The sequence below is a fragment of the Malurus melanocephalus genome, unplaced genomic scaffold (genome assembly GCF_030028575.1).
Source record: "Malurus melanocephalus ecotype Western Australia unplaced genomic scaffold, MMel_1.1 scaffold_316, whole genome shotgun sequence".
NCBI classification, from domain to species: Eukaryota; Metazoa; Chordata; class Aves; order Passeriformes; family Maluridae; genus Malurus; species Malurus melanocephalus.
The window spans coordinates 81907-100693 of record NW_026623548.1 but is presented as its reverse complement, the minus strand read 5'-3'; the positions used below and the strand labels follow the sequence as shown (position 1 = coordinate 100693).

Genomic DNA, 18787 nt, shown 5'->3' with positions numbered 1-18787 from the left:
CATGATTCCCGCTCTCCCTGATTTCCCACACTCACATATTTCTCCCACAGTCTTCTCTCAATTTGTCATCACTTTTCCCTTCTCCTCATCAACCACCTCCCCCTTTCTGGCATCCCTTCCTCTCCACCCCACCCCGCTGTGCCGGACAGCAGCCAGCTGTGGAGAGGCACTGGCCAACACCTCGGGGAGCCAAAACCGGCACGTTTCGCCCAAAGTAAAAAAATGTATTTAGGGACCTACCAGTCCACCTGGACTTCTATATCCCGTGTCTCTACCTTGGAGGGCGCATCTCCATCGCCGTCCTTACTGCCGCCCTTCAGGAGGTGCAGGACGGGCTCGATTTCTTTGAGCAGCTCATTGTCCTCCACGCCGCCGTTGAGGCAGGAGTGACCGCAAGCCCCGTCCTTGCCCTTCCCGCCGTCCGGCCCTTTGCCTCCGGCAACGACGCCGTTAACGTGGACCAGCGGCTCCACCTCCTTCCCGATTTCCCTGGTCCACAGGGAGCCCATGGCTGCCGGCAGCGGCTGCTCCTTGCCGGGAAYGCTCGGGTTGGACAAGTCAACCGCCTTGGGCGCCGGGCACAGGGGTCTGGTGACACGGACGGTTTTGGGYGTCCCGTCGCCGGCAAAGGTGGTCTCCAGGTGAGTGGTGAAGCCCTCGGGGCCCCGCAGGATGAGAACCACGTAGGTCTCGGAGGCGATGCTTCTCAGGATCTCCAGCGCCGCCTCATAGCTSGTGTCCACCAGGGGCCTGCCATTGACGGCTAAAATGATGTCCCCGGCCTGGATGAGGCCACTCTGCTCGGCAGCCCCGCCCCGGATCAGGTCGGAGATGATGACGGGYGGTTTGCTGACGCGCTCCTTCACCAGAAAGCCGAGGCCGCCCACCTTGCGCTTGAAGAGCCTCACCGAGATGACGTTGGGCTGGATCTGCTGCACGCTGAACACATTCTCTTCCATGGCAGCCCCCTCCTCGTTCCTGCACTCCGGGACCTCGACACCCGCCGGGCGCGGGGAAATTCGCTGCCGGAGGCACTTCCCAAGGCCGGGGTGGGAAGGCGCAACTCTGGCTTTKCAGGAGCCGGACTCACTGGAAAACTCCCCTGGGCTTCGGCTGCAGGGGGGCTTTCTGCGGCATGCTCGGTGGCACTGCGCTCCGAACGGGAGAAAACGGGGAATGTCACCCCTGGGAAGACAGGCTAGGGGCAGGGCGGGCAGGGCTGGGCATGGCGTGGAGTGGGAAACATTCCAACTTCCAGTCAGGGGCTGGTCCTGCGCCGGGCAGAGCGGGGGAGGCGGCCCGCTGGCTTCACCGGCATCCCCGCCGACCGTGAACGGGCTTCTTTATCTGGAACGGAGGGGAAAAAACAACAAAGGAGGGAGAAAAGTGAGGCAGGGCAGGAGGCAGTGGCTGCTGAGCACGGGGCTCGGCACGCCACGGGCACCGCGTCCCCACAGATGTCACCGCCCGGGCTGSGCTGGGGAGCCGGGCTGCAGCCTCGCAGCGCTCCGGGCTTTGTTTCCTCCACCCCTCCCTGCGAAAATCGGCACCATCTGCTCGGCGGGGGCGCGGGGGGAGCGGGGCAGCCCTGGCGAGGCGCYGCTGGGCACGGGCACTGCTGGGCAGCCTGGCTCGGACACTCCCTGCTCTGCCCACCCCGCCCTGCTCTGCCCACCAACAGGTAGAGCCGCGCCGGGCTCGCCGGTGATTTCTGCTCGCTGGTGATTTCTCGTCCCCACGGGTTTTCCGGAGCATCCGAGCACCTGATGGGTGAGRATCAGACAGGGGACGCGCATCCCTGCCCGGGAGGAAAGCCGTTCCGTGGGTGCTGTCACTCCGAGGTGGCTGCGGGAGGAGGAGCAGCAGCCACGAGCACAACGAGGGAGCGGAAGAGGCCGCTCAGCTCCCTTTTCCCGAGTTAGGAAAACASTTCCAAAGAAAACTGCCTTAAGGCTGGCTGGCTGCAGGGATCACCGCTCGGCTCCTCCTCCCCCCATGTTTCCAGCCTGGCACGGGGAGAAGGAGGCAGCGCTCGCACTCCCCCGAGCCCAGCCCTGCCATCCGGCTGCGAACTGTTCCCAMACCAACTGCTTCAGCGCAGGGAAAGCAGCGCCGGGAGAACCCGCMGGGAGCTCATCCCGCCCTCAGCGCAGCCGGGCATGGCCGGGAAGAGCCCTCGCAGGGCTCGGCAGTCACATCCCATCGACTCCTGATGGGACCCTCGCTCCTACACGGCCGCGCTTGGCTTCCGTACCTTCTGCTCCCCAGCCCTCCCCGAGCTCCCCTCGCCTTTCTCAGATGCTCTGGAGAACGCTTCTGCCCACGACTGTGCCCTGACATTTTGCATCGAGCCAGAGACTTCTCTTCTTTTTTAAACGCGAGTTTCGGGCAGGGAACAGAGGGCACTTGATGTGCTGCAGGCACTGTTAAAACAAGGAAAATTATCTTCTCTCTCCCCATATTCCAGGGGAAGATTTGCACCTTCAGCCCCCTCCCCTCTGCCTGAAGCTCTCTCCAGCTCCCAGATGGGACAAACAGGGATCTGAGGAGCGGGACAGTGTCCCCAGCCCCACTCGGGCACTTTAATCCTCGTGTGAGGAATGCTGCTGAGCCCAGTTGGCTTTGGACCGGCGAACTGGGGATAAAACCATTAGAGATCGATAACCCAAACCCATGGGTTCAACCCTTTCTCCAGCATCCAAAGGGTTAGATGCCACTAAATCACGGCCTCGAGGGTTAATTAACGCCCCAATTGCCAGGTTAATCCCTGCAAACGACCCGGGATGGGCTCACAGGGCTCGGGGCAGCAGAGCGGGATTGGGAAGGTCCCGGTTTTGGGGAGGATGGAGAGAAGCGGGAATTTGCTTCTACYAGACAGGTTCTGTCCCTTTCGTTCCTTCCTTTCCCATCCCGACCCCGCCTTCACAGCGCTGGACACGGTGGGACCCCGGCCGGGTTTCCCCTCTTTCCCAGGCTCCTCGGGAATSCCAGGAGCAGCTTCCTTCTCCCTGCCAGGTTCTGATTTTCCTGACCCCACCAAGGTGACCGTCACCCTGACGTCCAGGCCCGCCACTGAGTCACACAAAACTCCTTCCCGCCGCCTCAGCTGACGCCGTGGGCACAGAGGTGGCTTTGGAAGCCTCCCAAGTGCCACGGGAGCACGGAATGCCAGCTTCCCAAAAGGGTTTGCTCGGGATTCGCCATCGGCAGCGCGGCGCCCGAGAACGCCTCGCCCCGGGCGAGGTCTGTGCCCGTCTCGGGGGTCAAAGCCAGCGTGGGGACAGCCTGGCACGGCTCCCTGTCACTGCCAGGCGCTCCCAGCCGCTCCAGATGCTGCACAGCTGCAGGGGAGCCTGGATGTCCTTCAGCCCCGCTCGACCTTACAGCGAGACTTGCTGAGCTCGCAGGAAAGAGCTGAGGAACCCCCGGAGTTCAGTCCCTCGCTCTTCTCCCGCCAGGATAATTTCCAGCTATTTCCACGGAAAAGCGTGTAATTTGCTGTGTGTGCTCATCCCCAGGCTGCAATCCCAGGGAACGCCAGCGTTTCTAGGGGCTCATTGTTYCCCATCCCCAAAACCCAACTCAGCACTCCTTACAAAAGGGATGAGAAGAAAAAAAGTAGATTTTAAATGATATCTTAACACCATCCAGAGCTTTTTCTGTTGTTTTTTTTTTCTTTTCTTTTTTCTGCTGCTCCTCAGAGCCAGAAAAGTCAGAAAAGATCCAGAAGGCAAAGGGACAGGCAAGGAGAGTGAGGGGAACCAGCCCCTAAGCGCCTCAGCCCTCTGCCCCTTTAGGGAATAGTTGGATAAGGATTTTCACGGAATCATGGTATCATTTGCGTAGGAAATAATCTAAAAGTCATCGAGTTTGACCATTTTCCAGCTGGAAAGCTTTGCACAAACTCAGGCTGGAGAGAGGAGGGAGAAGGAGAGGTTCAGGGATGCGGGAAATGCCTGGGAGCGCTCGGAAGATTTCCCTGGTGAGGGTCGGGGATCTCCCATCCCAGCTCCCGACCTGTCCCAGATCAGATTCCAGAGGGGAGTAGTTTCAGGTGGAACCCAAACGGTTCCACCCTGTKGGTGGCTGAGCTGTGCTGAGCTCTGTGAGTCCACAGGTTCCCAGTTCTCCCTCCCAGCCCCATCAGGGCTCTGATTTATGGGCCCCAAAACCACAGGACCTTTRCCAGGTCCTTCATTTAAAGCTACTGCAGGGGTCAAGTCTAACTCCTYAAAACAGCGAGAGGTGGATGGAGTTTCATCAGGGTGGGGACAATTTTCCCACTCCAAAGGACAGACAGGAGATGGCAAATCCATGGGCAAAGCCAGGCTCAGCCCCCTGCTGGAATAAACCTCCACGGATGGTGCCATCCCACCCCCTGCCTCAGTTTCCCTTCCTCTTCCAAAGCACAAACCCAACTCAAACCATGGAAGAGCAGCACCCAAAAAAAGCCTAAACCCCAATCCTGACCCCAATCCCTGGGAACATCCCTCCCTTCAGGGAAGAGGTTTCCAGGGCAGAGGCACAGAGCAGTGATGAAGGCATTGGCTCGATGAACCAACGCCATGAGGATCTGCCAGGTAACATTCCAAGAACAAACCTCGGCACAAATGTTAACAGGATGATTCGATTTCCAAGGCAAAGCGGAGGAGAAATCAATCCTGAGAGTTTTAACTCAATCTCCTCGCTCCGCCGGGCTGGGCCGTGCCCAACAGCGGCTCCTCACCACGGCCATCCCGGCTGCCCTCAGTCCCGCGGATCCATTTGGAGCCCTGTTTTCCCGGCGATAATGGCTCCTGGATCCGCGTGCCAGCTCTAAATGGGCACCATTGTCCTCTTTAATTAGTTTTCGTGGGATTTATAGCGCTCGAGGAAGAGCCCCGGCGCTGATGGATTTATGCCCATTTAATTTTTACGACCCACGGAGCGTCAGAGGATGGGATGAGGAGCGCTGGGATGCGGCATAGGCACGGTTCCTGTAAACCTGTGCCTCTGAAAACGGAGCATTCCAGCGATTCCCGGCTCGCCTGTGCCAGCAGCTCCACACTCCATTCCCTGTCTGTGGCCTTTCAATCCCTGGAATTTCCTGAAAATGTCCCTCCACCTTTCTCTCATTACCCACCTCCCACCAGAATCCATCCAGGAAGGGCGAGACACTTTCCCTTCAAAGCCAAACCATGGTTCTGCTTCTCCCTTCCCGTTTTCATGGTGTCTGGTTGGGAATCATTGTCCCACCTGGGCTGTGACATTGTGTCTGTCCCCAATAAACCTGACTGACACCCGGGAGTGACAGAACAAGGCACTTTGGCATCTGTACCATGCCCTGGTGACAGCGCCTGGTGACCTGAGCTGGACATTGGGTCACAGTGAGGAGACCTCAGCCCTCTGCCCTTTTTGGGAATAGTTGGATAAGGATTTTCATAGAATGAAATCCTGGCATCATTTAGGTTGGAAAACGATCTTAAAGTGGTCGAGTTTGAGMATTTTCCAGCTGGAAATTCTTGCACAAAGTCAGGCTGGGGAAGGATGCTGCCAAAGGGATGGAGCACCAAGGGCTGTGCCCTGGAGACCCAGAACATTCCTGTTCCTSTTGGAGGAGCTGTGAATCAAACAAYTCCTGGCTTCTGATGGAAATAAATCCATGGCCAGTGCCCGAGAGGGTTCCTCTGCCTCTCACCAGGGGTTGGTCCCTGGAAAACAAATCCCTGCTGTTCACTCACGTTGGGATAAATCTGCCCCAAAACCCCAGGACCTGCACGTTTATCCAGCTCCTGGGATGCTTTGGTGTCCATYCCCTCTCCAGGGAATAAAACAGCCAAGAAAAGCCCAATCCTGTCAGCATAAGCAGCCCCTGGAATGTCTCCTAGGCAGTTGAAATGCTCACTGTCGATCCCTTCCAACTTGAATAATCTTTTATCCCATCCCATCCCACCCCATTTGGGCCAGCACCCTGAGCATTCCTCACCATGGAGCGTCGGAGGAGGCAGAGCCACCCCAAAACTTTCCTGCAATTCACGGGAGCCCCTCACCCCTCTCCCCACGGCCCCACCCAAGCAGACCGCATGAAACACATTTTAATGTTGCCAAGACAACTGTGTTGACAAAATTCCCTTTTTTTTAGCTGCCAGAACCAGGGTTTTGTCGCAATTTGGAGTTTGGGGCTGAGCAGATTTCAGCCCCACGCCTGCCATCCCTCTTTTGCTGCTCCCTACAAAATTTTCCCGGCACCCGCGGTGCGCAGCTCCGGCAGAATTTAGATAAAAGCGTCAATTCTGCCGCTCGCCCCGTCTCAAACTGATGTTCTTATTAGGGCTTGGCCCATCTGTAAAACCTCAATTCCGGCACCATCAATTTTCCGAGAGGCTTGGAATTACACCGGTGACTCCGGCGTGACAAATCGGAGCGGTGTTAACACACCGCCACTTTGTCCTGGAAGACAAAACAGGCACGGAGGAAATAAATGAGAAAATGCCACTTGATGGATGGTCTGGCAATCCAATCGCAGCACGAGAGGGGAATTGGGGCTCCGTTTAGGATGGAAAAAAAGAGGGAGAGAAAATTTACAAATCACAGCAGGTTGGCTGGAGCTGTAATAGCTCCGGAGCTGCCAGCCGGCATCAATAAAGTCAGGGATGGAGCTCCCGGCTCCGAGCCTGTCCAGGAATAAACTCCTGGTTCTTTTCACCCCCTCCTTGGCTGCTGACACCCCAAAATCCTTCTTGCACRGCGTTAAATTTTCCAGTAAATCTCATTGCCACCGGTTTTGCAAGGAGTGACTCATACCCCTGCTCAAAACCCTCGGGAAAAGATCGGGCTCCTCATGGTACATGCCCCCAACCCTCAGCCAGATCCCGGAGAAATTCTGCCCCTGGAACAACTCTGGGATTTGCTGAGGGGTGTCACAATCCCTCTTGAGCTCGGGGAGGTGCAGGATCCCTCAATTCCCACGGATGAACCCGGCACACAGAGCCAAAGCAGAGCTGTCGCCCTGTTTGCATCGGCATCCTCGGGGACGGTGTCAGGGAAAAAAATCGAGGAGAATTTGTTCCCCCGAGTTTCTGTCCACRCTCTGCCCTAGCACTTGTTGCCATAGTACCAACAACAGTGGCAAAGTTTTCCAGGAGCCTCCTGGGACTCATTCCTTGTCCTACAAGGGCTCTGATCCCAGTGGGATTCAGGTGGGGAGATGATGTGGAATTTTCTGCCTCCGGGATTTTGTTAAAGGTGGGAGAGAGATTGTTCCTTGGAGGCAGCACCAACCATCATCCTCACCCCTCCAGCATCCCATGGATGTGGTAAAAACCCCAGAAATGTGTATGGGAGAGGAATGGAAATGGGCCCCATCAATTCTTGGGGATTTTCCCGTTCCCCATGGGATAGCTCCTCTGGCTGCAGCAGCCCCTACCCTAAACCAGTTTTTCCCTTTTCCAGAGGAGAGGGTTTTGTTTTCCCAAACCCCTGGGATTTGGGGCAGGCTGTCACCCCAGGGCCCGCTCGGGAGCCCTCACCCCAGATGGAGCAGCGATGCTCCATTTTCCTGGCTTTTGGGGCCGCAGGATAATCCCTGCTGGGAAAACACTGAGCTCCCCTGCCTTTGAACGCGAGGAGGAGCCGCACGTTTCCAGCACGTCTGGAAACATAAGCCTGAAACTCTGGAAAATGGGATTAAGGCAAGCCTCCCCTAGAAGGGCATTGCGAGATCTCATTGTTAAGCGTTTTCGGGATTGTCACGGAGAGGAGAAGCGTTTCCTTGGCACCATTACCCCCGTTTTTGTAGGGGCACGCACAAAGCTCCAGCTTTCCACACTCCACGTGGAGAGGAAGCCACCACCCTGGTGACATCTGGGCTTCCCACGGCCCCACGCCGAGCCAGATCCCGCCCAGCTGCCACCGAGGGTGACAACCCGGGGTTCCTTATCACACACAGCCCATCAGAGCTCATTTGGAATYTAGAATCAGAGCGTGATTTATCCGGCCTCAGCCAGGCAGTGGCTCCCAGGCCTCTTCAGGACACAACCCGTTTATTTTTGGAGGGATCAGATTGCATCTATAGATTTGATTTAACGCACAGATACGATCGGAGCAGTGGGAGTAGAACAAAGGCATCCGAGCTCGGCTCAGAGCCGCCTCTCCGAGCCGGCCCCTCGTTAGTGGGGTTGGGTTTCTTTGGGGAGAAATTGATGGGATCAACAAGTATCAGACAATATCCTCGTTACTCGGGAAAGGTAAATGCTAATCTATGCGAGCCGAGCTCATGTGACTTATCAGTTACTAAAAATAGTTGTTTTCAGGCCCTGATTTAGGGAATCTGGCAGATTTCCTGAGCCTTTGTACAGACACACCACTGAAATGGAAAAGACAAAATACACAAAGAAAGCAGTGGGGGGGAGAAAAAAAAATCTGACAGGGCCAGAATGGCCCTGAGGGTGAAGGAGGACCAAGCCCTCCCCACGAGCAGCCACAAAACGTTAATTCCAAGTGAGGATTCCGAGGAGGATTCAGCCCAAACTCCTCTGCCTAAGATGGCCTCTCACTCACGRTCGTCATGCTGGCAGAGGGTACCAGGAATTGTCCCTCCCGGGCTCCAGAGAGGGTGGGATGCTGCTCCCAGAGCARGTGGGGAGCCGGGAAATATCCCCCTGCAAACCCACGGCTGCGTGGGAAGAGACTCCGCGCCCGCAGCCTGTTTGCAAACATTTGCACGTTTTAAAACTGCGGAGTCTGTGCCTGAGTTTTTGGCGTCTTTAAGGAAATATTCTGGGAAAGGGAGAAAAGAGAGGGAGGAGGAAATCGCTGATGCAAACCTAAATTCTGTAAGGCTTCCCCACCCGAGACCTTGAAGGGAAAATCGCAACTGACAAAACGTGAGGGTAGAAATTCCCAGGAGAGCCATTTCCCCCCTGCTCCCAAAGCCTCCCCGCAGCTCCTGGGTGATCGTCGCTGTAGATTCCCATCTGCCAGAGCCTCTGGCACTCGGGAATGTGGGTGAGGAAGAGGAGCTGGCACCGAAAGCAGCGGAGCCCCCGACTGCTGGAGCTTCCCCCTGCAATCTCCCACTTTTCCCGTGCCAGACAGCCCCGACTCCTCCGGGAAGGAAGGAAGGAAGGAAGGAGACACTTCCCCTCCATCTCGGTGAGAGGCGGCTCAGCTCCTCGGGGGCTCGGCGGATCGTTGTCAAGTCGCCTGCCAGAATTTCCTCCCGACAGTCATAACTTGGAAGCGTTGGAAGAAAATGTCTGCACCTGGGCTGTGGGTGCTCACTGAGGCAGGGACCCGGAGCCGGCTGGGGCAGCACACACCCGCCCCGGCGCCAGATGTTCCAGCTGTGCCGGCACAAAGAGCTCTTTGTGCCCTCTGCTTGGCCGGTAAGAGCCAAAAGCTTTGGGCTGCAAACCCAGCCGAGGCAACAGCAGGGCAAGCAGGGTTCATCTCCTCGGATCCCTGCGGCAACAGCTCCCTCCCACATTCCCAGCTCGTCCAGGGGCACCGGCGAGSTCCTCGGTGCGCAGGTGGGCAGAGGGAAGGGGTAAAACCCGAGCTGATCCCCCGCTGTCCCTAAAGGACGGCAGCCGGCCATCACCAGGACACCCCGAGGGCTGGAGCCGCACCGGGGAGTCTCCTTCCCACCCCGGGTTGAGCGGGGGTCTCGCTTCCACTCCAGTGCCCTGGGGACGGTGKGGACACCCTGGGGACAGCTGGGACATCCCAGCCCCGAGGGCAAACAGCGAGGGCAGGACCCGACGGGGGTCATCCCCCCACCCCAGCACAGGGGTTGGCGGCGTCTCCTGCAATCCCAAACCTTCCCGTGCCGGGTCCGCAGGCTCGGGAGCGCCGGCGTTCGGGGCAGCGGAGTTCAGCACCCGGGACAGCTCTGGCGARGCGCGGGGATCGGCTCATCCCGCCGGGACAACGCCGGGATAATGCCGAGACAGTGCCTCCCGCCCCGGGAGCTGCCTTCTCCCGGGAAACGGCATCCTCAGGGAGAACTGCCCCMGGCCCCGGCAGGCGGATATCCCGGGAAAACTGCCCCCGTGCCCTCCCCATGAACGCCCCTGTTAGCCCCGCTTCTCCCCGAAGCGCGGTCCCGCTCCCTGCCCTCTCCGGACCGATCGCATCCGGCCCCGTTCCCTGCCCTCCCCGGGCACAGTGCCGGCTGTCCCGGGCTCGCTGCCCGCCTGCCACCCCCGCACTCGGTCCACCTGCCCCTTCCTGCCCTCCCCCGGCCCGGGCACACGGCGTGCCCTCCCTCGGTGCAGCCCCCTCGCCCCATCCCAACTCGCCGCTCCGAGATGCGGGGGAGGGAGACGCCGGTCCCCGCAGACGGCTCAGCCCCCCAGCCCGGGGAGCACGGGCTCCGAGCCRGGCTCGGGGGCGGCGGAGGAACTTTGCGGGGTGCGGAGGGACGGGGGGACACCCAAGCGGGGGTGGGGGCGAGCGGGAGCCGCGTCYCGGCACGGTCACCCAGAGCAGCAAAGCCGCTTTCTCCGGGCAGGTCCCACGCGTGTCCCCCGCTCCGCAGAGCCCCGCACGGGCAGGGTTGGGGTCCCGCCGTCGCCTCCCCTTCCCCCGGCCAAAGGCACAGCGGAGCGGCGTGGCCGCGGTGCCCCGAGGCGGCGGCGGCGCTTCCGACGGGGCGCACGGTCCCGCAGCCCCGGCGAAGTTTCCCGGAGAAGCGGCGCCCGGTGCGGGGCTGGGGAGCACCTACCGTGCGGCGGAGAGGAGCCGTGCCCGGCCCCGGCCCCGCGGCCGGCCCCGCATCCCTGGCGGCGGCTCGGCASGGACGGAGCCCGGCGCGGCGCTGGGCTCGGCTGGGCTGGCTGGGGGGGAGCCAGTCCTCGCTGCGCCCCTTTATCCCAGCATCACCGAAACGAATCCGCTTTGACGTCCAACCAGGGTTTTTATGGGTGTGGAGCGAGCCGGTGCAGCCCTCATTAGGAGACACTGTGCTCTCCAAATCATACATCTTTTATATAACCTCATTTCCAGCGCGCCTTTTCTCCCCCCTCCCTCCCCTTGCCGGGGAGCATCGCCCACCTCCCCCCAACTCCCCCACCAATTAAAGAGCTCACAGACTCCCCCCGGCCCCCACTTGTTGCTCGGAAGCTCCGCTTCACCCCCCGCGGGCCTGACTCAGCCTGCCCCGGGCGGGCGGGGGGCTCTGCCTGCCCCGGGGGGCAGCGGAGGGGCCGAACGATCCCCAAGTCCCTGCCCAGCCCTGCTGCAGCCCCCCTCATTCCTGCTCCCGAGCGGGTTGTGCTGCAGAAAATCCCCCTTTTCCCTGCCAGCAGCGAGCCCCCCGTGCCTGCTCGGTGCCCAGGGCAGACAGCCGCGTTCCTTCGGGATCTTCCAGCGCTCCCAGCYCGGATCCAGGCGGCGCTGGGACAAAGCCGTGCCCCGGCTGCCGCAGCTGCCCCCGGGCTGCACACAGGGCACGGAACAAAGGGTCTCCTCAGCCCGGTTCCCCTCCTGACTCTTTGTTTGCCCCCATCGCGGCCCAGAGCAGACCCAGGCTTGACATCAGTCTCCAGCCTCTGCGATTGTGCTCATTCCCATGGCAACAACAAACACACAATTATAGATATATAATATTATATAAACCGAGCGGGCAGCAGGGCGAGCTTCACCTGTCCCCAGCCTCCTCCCGAGCCCGGGAGGCGGCTCCCGCCGGAGCAGGGACAGGTCCTGAGCCTGGTGAAAGTGCCCGGCCCGTGGGTGCCGCCCGGCCCCAGCGCCTCGCCGGGGGCAGGCGAACAGCGCACGGCGCAGCAGGCGATTCAATTACAGAACTTCCCGCAGGGAAGGGGGAACGGAGCAGCCCCGTTGGTGCCCGGCACACCGGGAGCTGTGCAGAGGTGGGGAGGGCGAGAGGACGGGCAAATGCGGCAGCAGRAGCGGGGCTGCCTCCCCCGTTCCCCCGCTCCTCGCAGAGATCAGGCTGTAGCACCGTCTGGGGCTAATGAAAACACGATTCTGCCTGCTCAGAGCCGGGGGGACTCCTCTAGGAGCGAGCAGCCCAAGGACATCTGCTTTGATCCACCKGCCGGGGAACGCTGCCCCGTGCGGGGAGGGAGCAGTGGGCACAYTCTGGTGACAAAAGACTTGCTGACCCAGGCTGGGAACGGGCAGGGCAGCTCCGGCTGGGAAAGGTCCAAACCCTGCTCCTTCCAGGGTTCACAGCCTGGAGCCTTGGAGCTGCAGGGCTCTGAGGGCTGGCGATGGTCAGGGAAGCTGGAGAGGTTTTCTTTGGGTAAGGGCGCAGGAAGATGCAGGGCTGATGTCACCTGTTTGAGGGGACTCTGCCCTGCCAAAGCCACCCCAGCGCAGGCACRGGCTCCAGCACCAGCACCTCCTGCTCTGCCACCCTCCTGCCAGCGAGGCACAGCCATCGGAGGAGGCAAAGCCCAGATTCAGGGCAGCAGAGCTCCCTGTGACACACCGGGACACGGCTTCGGGAGTGCAACTCCCGCAGCCGCCACCCTCGGCAGGATCCCAGCCCTCTCCACCACCCCAAAATCCCAGGGAACACAGCTCTGCTCATCCGTGGGCCACATCCTCACRGGGCACGGCCGCACCTCCTTCCCCAAGGAAAACTGAGCGGGACAAGGCTCRTTTTGGGATCATCCGGAGCTTTGCTGCCGCCCGGAAATCCGGGTGAGCCCGGAGCAAAGCGTCCGTGCGGGAAGGGAGCCGGTGGCCTGTGCGCGCCCCGCGCTCCCCCTGCGCCAGGGAGGAGCCCCAGGTAGCCTTTCCCTCCAGCTGGAAGCCGTGAGTCAGCCGGGAAGGRGAGGCTCGGAGCTCCATCAACAGCTGAGGAGGCCGATGTGGGGCTGGCAACGGAGGAGGTGGAGCGAGACCCTCCCCGGCACATCCGCACCAGGGAGCCCCTTCCCCACACAGCCRAGGGCTGCACCTCCCTTCCTCCAGAAACTGCCTCCGGGGACACGATTGCTCCCCGGGGAGAGTGTCCCTGCCATCCTGCCTCCCTCCCTGCAGAAACACCCCCATTCCCAGCCCTGCCGAGCCAGCCCCGTCCCTGGAAGTTGCTCTCCCTTTCCCCACGGCTGGGAGCAAATTCAAGCGTGGCTGCCTGGCAAAGGATCCCCCAAAACTGCTCGAGAGAGGGCAGAGCCTCCTCCCTGCCCCTCAGAGCGCTGCTGCCGGCTCTGCCTCTCCTCTGGAAGCGGCTCAGCGCCGCTCGCTCCTGGCCATATGCTGCCAGAGGTTAGGGATAGAAACCAAAGATAAAGCCAGCACTTAACGCCCAAGTTTCCTYCCCACCCCTCTCCTGCCGCCCTTCTCCCTCACCCACCTCTCTCTGGGGAGCGTGCCAAGGAGCTGGAGCCGGATCCCTCAGCCGGGGCTGCCGGCCCGCTGGGATCCGCCGGGAATGTGGCGCTCAGGATGCTCGGCTCTCCCTAAGATCCTTAGGAATGCGTGGCCTCGGCACGGATCACACACACACAGACACAGCCACACACAATCTCCCCGGCAGCCGCGGCTCGGGAGTTACTGGGCTGCTATTTCCATGCGGCTGGAAACGCGGCCGGGGGATTAAAGCCCCGCGGMCGAAAGGAAAGGCTGAGGGTATTTATACCAAAGCTTTGGGAGCCGTGGAACCGCGCACACGGCGCGCACACACACACGCGCACCAGCTGATAGCGGGGTCTGGCACTGCCACTGCGGCGATTTGGGACAAATCCCAGGATTGTCTGTCTGTGCTCCAGTTTAGAGCGAGCGCCGATGCGGGGCTCTGCCTAGAGGTGGCAGTGAGCCTTCGCTGTTCCCTTTTCCCGAGCCCCCAGCGCAGCCTGGGAAGTCCCGGGAGCTCTGACGGGCCCGGGAAGGGTTTGGTGGGGGCAGCTGGTCCCGCTGGTCCCGTCACTATCCCTCTTTCACAAAGCTCGGGGGGTTCTTTGGCATCGCCCCCTCTGCGCGGGGCAAAGGTTGGGGTTCATCAAAGCCGGATTTGGAGCGAAATTGGGGTTTGATCAAACCCTTAAAACCAGGGAGTTCATGGCCATGCCCGTGTCAGCTCCCACCTCCTCCATCCCGATGACATTTTAGGGGAAAACTCTTTGCCCCCTCCTTCCAGAAGCCATCACAKCCCCCAACGACCAGGCAGAGCCGTGACGAGGGGAAATCTCCCAGAACAAACCCCGATATGCAACGGGACACCTGTAACCCCCACCAAAACCCGCATTTCTGTCCCAAAACTCCCCGCCCTGGGTGCCGGGGTTGGCAAAGGCCTCCAGGAAGATTCCCCGGGAACTCATTTCCTCTCCGAGGGCACGAGGTGGGTGMTGAAGGGCGATCTCTCTCTCTCACACGTGGGCACGCACGCACCCAGCAAATCTAATAAAAAGATATTAGTCCGAGAGAATTTGGCTCCTGGCGTTCGACTATCTCCAGCTTCATACAGACACCAAAGAAATGAGATTAYGGGAGCACACAAACAAGAAATTCCAGGGGGATGAATTCACGTTTCATCACTGTTAGAGGGCACAGAAATACCTGCCTGTCTTCCCTGGTATTYCTTCTTTAATTCTGCTTCAAAATATGAACCCACTGCCTTCAAAAGTCACATTTCCTCCAGCCCCCGAGCCCTGCCACCTTCCCATCAAAWCCCAAATTGCTCTCATTATCATTTTAAGGACACGTTGGAGCGCTGACAAACGCCCCAAAGTTCAAGGACTTCTCATAAATCCGGGGCGTAATTCAGATTTTTTAAAACCCCTGCTTTAAAACCTCTCTTGGCAGCCCTGAAAAGGGGCTGGAGTGACTCCTGGGGTATTCAGATGCAAACCCCGTTGTGAAGCACAAGTGTCTGAGCTGAGCCATCCCCAGCAGCTGGAAGTTCGGGGGCAGATGCTTCGCAGCGGCAGCGCAGCTCCACGACTCCACTGGAATCAGCAGAATCGAGATCATTAAAGCCAGCTCAAACCAGCCGCTTCCCCGATTCGGTGCCATCTCAGTCCCTATTCCCAGCCCGCTCCTCTCCAGMGGGATCGGGCCCCCAAACGGCACCTTTGAACCTTTAGAGCAATTCCTGGCGTCATGACAAACCCCCAAAATCACCTTTGTGTCAAACTGAAACRGCAAATTTAGAGATTTAAACGTTTGGGGGTTTTATTTTCCCGATGAAGTGACACATTTCTGAGGGCTGTAGGTTAAAGACTCCGTTGAAAAGCCCCAAATCCTTAATGTGCAGTGAAAAGTTATCGCCGGAGGACCTTGGGGTGGGTGGTGACAAACGCAGGAAAGGGCCCTGCGTCAGCCGGGGCCGCGGGTAAATAGGGCCGGGGAGGGGCGGCGAGGGCTGGAGCCGCCTGACGAGGCTGATAAGGCAAATCTGCGCGGCATTCACTGCGAAAAGCGACACAAAGCAAACCCAAAAGCAGAGGAGCAGCTGCTGGCGAGTCCTTCATTTCTAAAGAGGAGCGAGCAGGCAAAAATAATGCGACAAAAATAACCCAGCGCRCACCAGCAGAGCCCCCCGGTGCCGCCCCGAGGGGTGGGGGCTCCAATTCCCTGCTCCCTCCCCGGGCCCGCTTGGATAAACCCGGGAATTTGGGCACCCCACGAGCAGGAGAGAGCTGTGAGMCCCTCCTGGGGCAGGGTTGGATGGGATTTTGGGAAGGAATTKTTCCTTGGGGGGTGGGGAGGGGCTGGGATGGAATTCCCAGRGAAGCTGTGGCTGCCCCTGGATCCCTGGCAGTGTCCAAGGCCAGGCTGGACATTGGGGCTGGGAGCASCCTGGGACAGTGGRAGGTGTCCCTGCCCACGGGAATGAGATGAGATTTGAGATCCTTTCCCATGGAATTCCATGATTCCATATCCCAGCTCCACCCAGACCGGATGGAGCCACACCGAGCAAGAAGAGGTGAGGATGTGGAAGGCGAATCCAAGCCCCCAAATACTCTCAGCCCAGCAAAATTAGAATTAAAAAAAAAAACCAAACAAACCCTCGAGTGATGTTCACTTCTAAATCCGCCCCATTTGGCTCATTCCGTGGATCTCTCCCAACACAGCTCCCCCAAAAAAACAGAGACAAACAAGAACTCAAGAGACAGAGCTGTGGGATTTTCCCTCTTTTTTCCCCAAACCCAACAATAAACCTCCACTCAGCCTTCCCACCACCTGAGGAGAAGTTTGCAGAYGGTCTGCCAGGAATTTGGATTTATTCCTTTAATAGGATATTGAAACTGCTGGAATTTGAAGGTTTTTAACAGCTCCTTCCAAGCTAAGAGGAAGGAAAACCTTCCCCAAAGTGCTTTGCTGGGAGCCAACAAACACCAGCCCAGCCAGGAGAGCTCAGCACCAAGGCCCAGCAGCAGCTTTGGATTTGGCAGGCCTCAAATTCACAGCTTTTTATTGAAAAAAAAAAATTAAAAGTATAAAATAAAATAAAATTTAGAAATAAATATATATTTTTAAATTAAATAAAGTAAAATAAAATTAAAATTAAAATAAAACAAAAACAAAAACAGAAATAAAATAAAATATAAATAAAAATAAAAATGAAATGAAACAAAATAAAATAAAAATCAGTACAGGGCTTTTTGGCTGACACAGCTCAATGATCCACCTGGGGGAGGGTCCCCCCAGCCCAATCCTGCCTCATGTTCAGCCTCCTGGGCACAGAACTGGTCCCAGTCATAAGAAGGAACCTCTGAGAGCCCCTCCAGCACTGGGAACCCCATCCCTGTGTAGGGTTGGGATCAGTTCTGAGAATGTCGATGGAGACTTTGCCTTTTTGGGGTGAAAACCATCCCCTTGTGGGATCCCACAGGTGGATTTCAGCCCAAATCCCAGCTCCCTGTTGSTATCCCACCCTTTTCCCACTGCTCCCAATCCCATCCTGGTTTTGAAGCCTCCCATTAAATTTATCTGGATTTCTCCCAATGAGGCAGAGGGATAAAGCCCAACTAGATGCATGCTGCTCCCTTAGGAAAGAGATACCAAAATATCCCCAAAAATTAATCCAATCCCCCAAAGCTTCCAGGATTTTGGTGCTGTTGGAGATGAGAAGTTATCCCTGTGTTTAAAATCTGRAGGATTTCCCCCTCTGGGTGATGGCAGCTCCACCAAGGGTGGTGTTGCTGCCCAGAAATCCCACACCAGCTGCTTTTGGGGTGGTTAAAAGATGTTTTCCTCCAGCCATGGATAAATCCTGGGCAGGGAGAGGATTCCTGATCCCTGGATGTGTGCAAGGCCAGGCTGGATGGGAATTGGAGCACCCTGGGATGGTGGAATGGGACGAGATTTAAGGTCTCTCCCACCCCACACCATTCCACAATTCCACACTGGGCACACACAGATCTCTCTAATCCCTCAAACCCAAACTGGATCCCGTCCAGTTTGCACAGATCACCCTAATCCCATTGGACCCTGTCCAGTTTGCAGCAGGAAAGGTGAAATCCTGGGATATCCTGTCTCTCCATGCCAGGAAAAAACCCTGCAGGGGCCCCACCTGCTCTGATTTCCAGCCTTTCCTTGCACCTTGACASCCCACAGCTCTTGGGAACGGCTCATGCCAGGCTGGATCCTGGGGGGAAGGAGGAKGGGGCCCCACAGGCTGGACAGAGCCAACCCCACAAATTTTTTCTGGATCAGAATGGGATAATCAGGAGTAGGAGGGTAGAGAAATGCTCAGGATACCAGGAGAGCTGGCATCCAAACCACTCTTGTTTATAAAAATTATTTAATTTTCTTATTTTATTTCTTACTTTTATTTTATTTTATTTTATTTTATTTTATTTTATTTTATTTTATTTTATTTTATTTTATTTTACTTTATTCTATTATCTTTTATTATCTTTTATATTTTATTCTATATTTTATTTTAAATTAAATTTTATATTTTATTTTAGCTCTTTATATTTTATATTTTATATTTTATATTTTATATTTTATATTTTATTATTTCTCTTTTTAAAAAAAGACAATAAAATTTTAATTTTATTTATTTATTTTCAAATTTTATTTAATTTCATCTTATTTTTAGCCATTCTACTTCCCCCTCCCCATCTGAGGGTGTTTTGCAGCAGGAGCAGCTGATGGGCTGGAAAAAGGCTGGGAATTGGGAGCGGGAAGTGCCCATCCATGCAACCCCAGGGAGGGATTGGAGGCTGAAAACGCAATAAACAGGAAAAAACAACCTCACAAATTACCAGGCCACCTCGGACTGAGGAATCACTGTCCCGTGAAAGGCTGGAAAACAACCAATTCCTCCCCARTTCCCATTTAAAAAAAGGAGAAATTAAGGCACAGGAGGGATCAGGGTCAGCCACCAGGTTTGCAGCACCCCCAAGGGCCAAATTTCAAAGGAAAAATAAAAATTTCTGAGTGTTTTCTTTTTTCTCACTTGCCTGCTGGATGAGAGGCAGAGCCCGAGGTTTTCACGGGACCAGCAGGAATTCCTGGAGCAGGGGAAAGATRGAAAACTCTCCCCGCAGTGGAGCAGCCACAGCCAGAGGAGCCCTGGCAACCCAAAAGCTCCTGTTGGCCACCGAGACACAAACAATTCCGAGTGTGAGGCTCCGAAAAAAGCCCAGGAAGGAAAAAAACAAATCCTGAACATGATCAGGATCCAGCAGGAAAGGAGCTGCTGCAAAATCCTGGATCTGCCCCTGCTCCTTGGGTTCCCAACCTCACTCTGAGGCTTCGCATCCCGGGGTGAAAAGAGACAAATCTGGGAGGTTTTGGGAACACCTGCAAMGTGATGGGAACAGCAGAGACCGGGATTGGGTGCTGGGAGGGTGGGAGAGCTGAATCCAGGGGGATCCCG

General features: G+C 57.3%; 1 protein-coding gene across 1 annotated transcript; it reads right to left on the bottom strand.

Moving 5' to 3' along the window:
- Positions 1–236: 236 nt before the first annotated feature.
- Positions 237–1168, bottom strand: LOC130580138 (nitric oxide synthase, brain-like). Its single transcript, XM_057377442.1, has one exon. It carries the CDS (start codon positions 957–959, stop codon positions 237–239), a length of 723 nt encoding a protein of 240 aa, XP_057233425.1. The 5' UTR covers positions 960–1168.
- Positions 1169–18787: the final 17619 nt, after the last annotated feature.